The sequence below is a fragment of the Helianthus annuus genome, chromosome 16 (assembly GCF_002127325.2).
Source record: "Helianthus annuus cultivar XRQ/B chromosome 16, HanXRQr2.0-SUNRISE, whole genome shotgun sequence".
Lineage (NCBI taxonomy): Eukaryota > Viridiplantae > Streptophyta > Magnoliopsida > Asterales > Asteraceae > Helianthus > Helianthus annuus.
The window spans coordinates 69,648,742-69,651,306 of NC_035448.2; the positions used below are offsets into that span (position 1 = coordinate 69,648,742).

The 2,565-nt window shown below is 37.0% G+C and overlaps 1 protein-coding gene across 1 annotated transcript; it reads right to left on the bottom strand.

The window, feature by feature from the left end:
- Window positions 1-207: 207 nt before the first annotated feature.
- Window positions 208-2,074, bottom strand: LOC110887943. The gene is made up of 4 exons (XM_022135498.1): window positions 1,864-2,074; window positions 1,454-1,625; window positions 388-1,349; window positions 208-338 (listed from the first exon to the last, which is right to left on the bottom strand). The coding sequence occupies exons 1-4, from the start codon at window positions 2,072-2,074 to the stop codon at window positions 208-210; spliced, it is 1,476 nt and encodes a 491-aa protein (XP_021991190.1).
- Window positions 2,075-2,565: the final 491 nt, after the last annotated feature.

Here is a 2,565-nt window from a genome sequence, read left to right on the forward strand (position 1 = left end):
TTATTAACCTCCTTATCTTCTTTATAACACAAAAACTTCATATCAACTGCTCTCACCTTCCCTTTTCTTTGTTCAACTTTAACCATACGAATAACATCATTCAGATTGTAAGGTCGAGAGACTGATTCACCCACAAGAACAAAGCTTTGTTTTGGATCTTCATCCATATGTTCCTCTTCATTCATTTCAGCATCTACCATTTCAAAATCACCTTTCAGGCTGACTCGAAGAACCTCCAGCTTCTTGAGTTTCAGCAATCAAATCCTTCTTTTTCTGAGTTGCTGCCTCAGCCAACTCTTTCTCCCTCTGAGCTCTTCGTTCCTCAACCCTTTGAATCTCTAAATCATTGTATATATCTTGAACATTGATACCGAGCTTGTGTTCTACCATAGCATATAGTATATTCAGCTGATATCTCTAGCTTCAACACTTTGTTTTCGTTGGAAGACGCTTCATGAAGATTATCGAGCATTTGATGCAATGTCTGGTTTGTTTCATTCATGTTTTTATACCTTGCATTCACTTCTGAAAGCTCATTAGTGAGTTGATCAATGAGTTTAGCATTATTAGCCAGATCTTCTGTTAATTCATATATTCTTTTAGCATGATCACTCACGACTGCCTTCATTTCTTCATTCATTTCCAAAGATTTCTCAAGTTTCTGTTTCAATTCATCGCGCTTAGCTTCTACTTTGGCCTTTTCTTTCTCCAGAAAGCTTACTTTCTTTGTTAACTCCTTGATCTTTGCATCATGAAACATGTCGTATTCGCCTCCAGTAAGAATTTCATTAGTGAATTCACCTTGAACATTTGGAAAACCTTCAAATAGACCAGGAGAAGTAACTTTCTTTGGCTTTGACATCTCTTGATCATCTGGAATATGAATGGTTGGATTTTCTGGTGGTGGTGGTGTAGATATTCTTTCTCCTGTGAATACAACTTCATCATCATCATCACCCTTTCTAGCTTCAACATTCTTGACTACCTTCTCAAAGATTGGACTTTCATGAGCTTTCTTTGTCTCAGCTTCTGGCTTTTCAACACTTTGAACCTCAACTTCAGGAATACTTTCAGCTTGAACTTCTAGAGTTCTTTGAACTTGAACTTCTTGAGTTTTGCCACTTTGCATTTCCGGCACAGTAGCTGACCTCTCCCTTGCTCTAACATTTCTAGGAATAACTCCAGTTTGAACAGCATTGCGCTTCTTGCGTTGTTTCTTTTTCTCTTTAGCTGTTGGAATGTATGTTTCATCCTCTTCATCAGAACCTTTTTTCTTCTTCTGAGGCTTTACTTTCAATGTAATCTTTCCAACACCAATCTTTGACGTATCAATCTCTGGCTCAGTATCACTTAATTCATTATCAGCATCACTTGAATCTGTGTGAGCAACGCTTTCAACAACCTTTTCTTTCAAACTTTCTACTTTAACATTCTTTGCAGACGATTCAGTAACCTTTTCAACACTTGGATCTTGTGCAACACTTTAGCAGCTTTAGCCTCCTCATTTCTCTTTATAAAATCATCAAGTGTCTCCTTCATCAAGTCAACACCTTGCTGCATTAATTCTGTAGGATCTATCACTGGTTCATCCACAAGTGTTGGTGTAGGCTTCTTCTTAGCTGGCTCTACAAAACAAACATTAATCATTCATTAGCATAATATAACATTTAATATTCTAACTTTTCTTGTGACTCCCCCTTTCAACTTTACCCTTAACAACAATCTTCGGTGTGGTCACTTTAGGTGCAGTCACTGCTGGAGAAGCCTTCGGAGTTCTCTTTCTCTTTCCATCCTTCACAAACCAATATCTCAACTTCTATTCATGCATTCCACTTAGACTATCAGTCTCATCTTCAGAATTACTGTTATCATGCCTCCAAGCATCATTCTCAGGAGCGACATAGTTTAGATTTTCAATCTTACAAATCATTCTCTTAACTCTTGGCTCCGGTTCATCTTTCTTCAAACCTTTATATTGATTTAATCTACTTAAAGTCTCACTTTTCATGTGATGTAGATCTAATTCATCAGCTGGATCCTTCGGAAGGTCCTTCACTTGATCATCAATCAACATTTGTATAAACCTTGGATACATAATTTATTTCTCCCCCTTGACATTATCCACCATGTGGTCAAATATTACTTGTGAAATGTTGTAAGGCCTGTTGAGTACCAAACAAGTAATAATATTCATGATATAATCTGACGGCTCGTCGTAAGCACCCTTTCTGTGAGACAATGCATGTAAGACGCAATGAACTAGAAACTTGTATGGTCGGCTGAACTTAGACTTGAGATATTTATCATTTACATGTGCAGAAAATCCCATTCTAAACCATAAATCCTTGCATAATCTTTCTGGAACTATAGTAGGGTCATCATCACTATCCCCTAAGTCCAATACTCTTCTCACATCTCCCACATTAAATTTAACTTCAACATCAATATCTTCACTATTCTAGTTTTTCTTTTGTACTACAGAATATATCATCTTTTCACTCTCTTCATACCTCACCGACTTCCAGAACATTCTAACATGTGATTCATAAACTTTCATCCTATCAG

Excerpts from the sequence above, each read along its gene's own strand:
- LOC110887943 (XM_022135498.1), bottom strand. The coding sequence starts at position 2,074 with ATGTTGATTGATGATCAAGTGAAGGACCTTCCGAAGGATCCAGCTGAT. Across the intron at positions 1,350-1,453 it reads AAGATCCAAGTGTTGAAAAG|TGATACTGAGCCAGAGATTG; the intron begins GTTACTGAATCG and ends TAATGAATTAAG. Across the intron at positions 339-387 it reads TGAATATACTATATGCTATG|AGATTCAAAGGGTTGAGGAA; the intron begins GTAGAACACAAG and ends ACAATGATTTAG.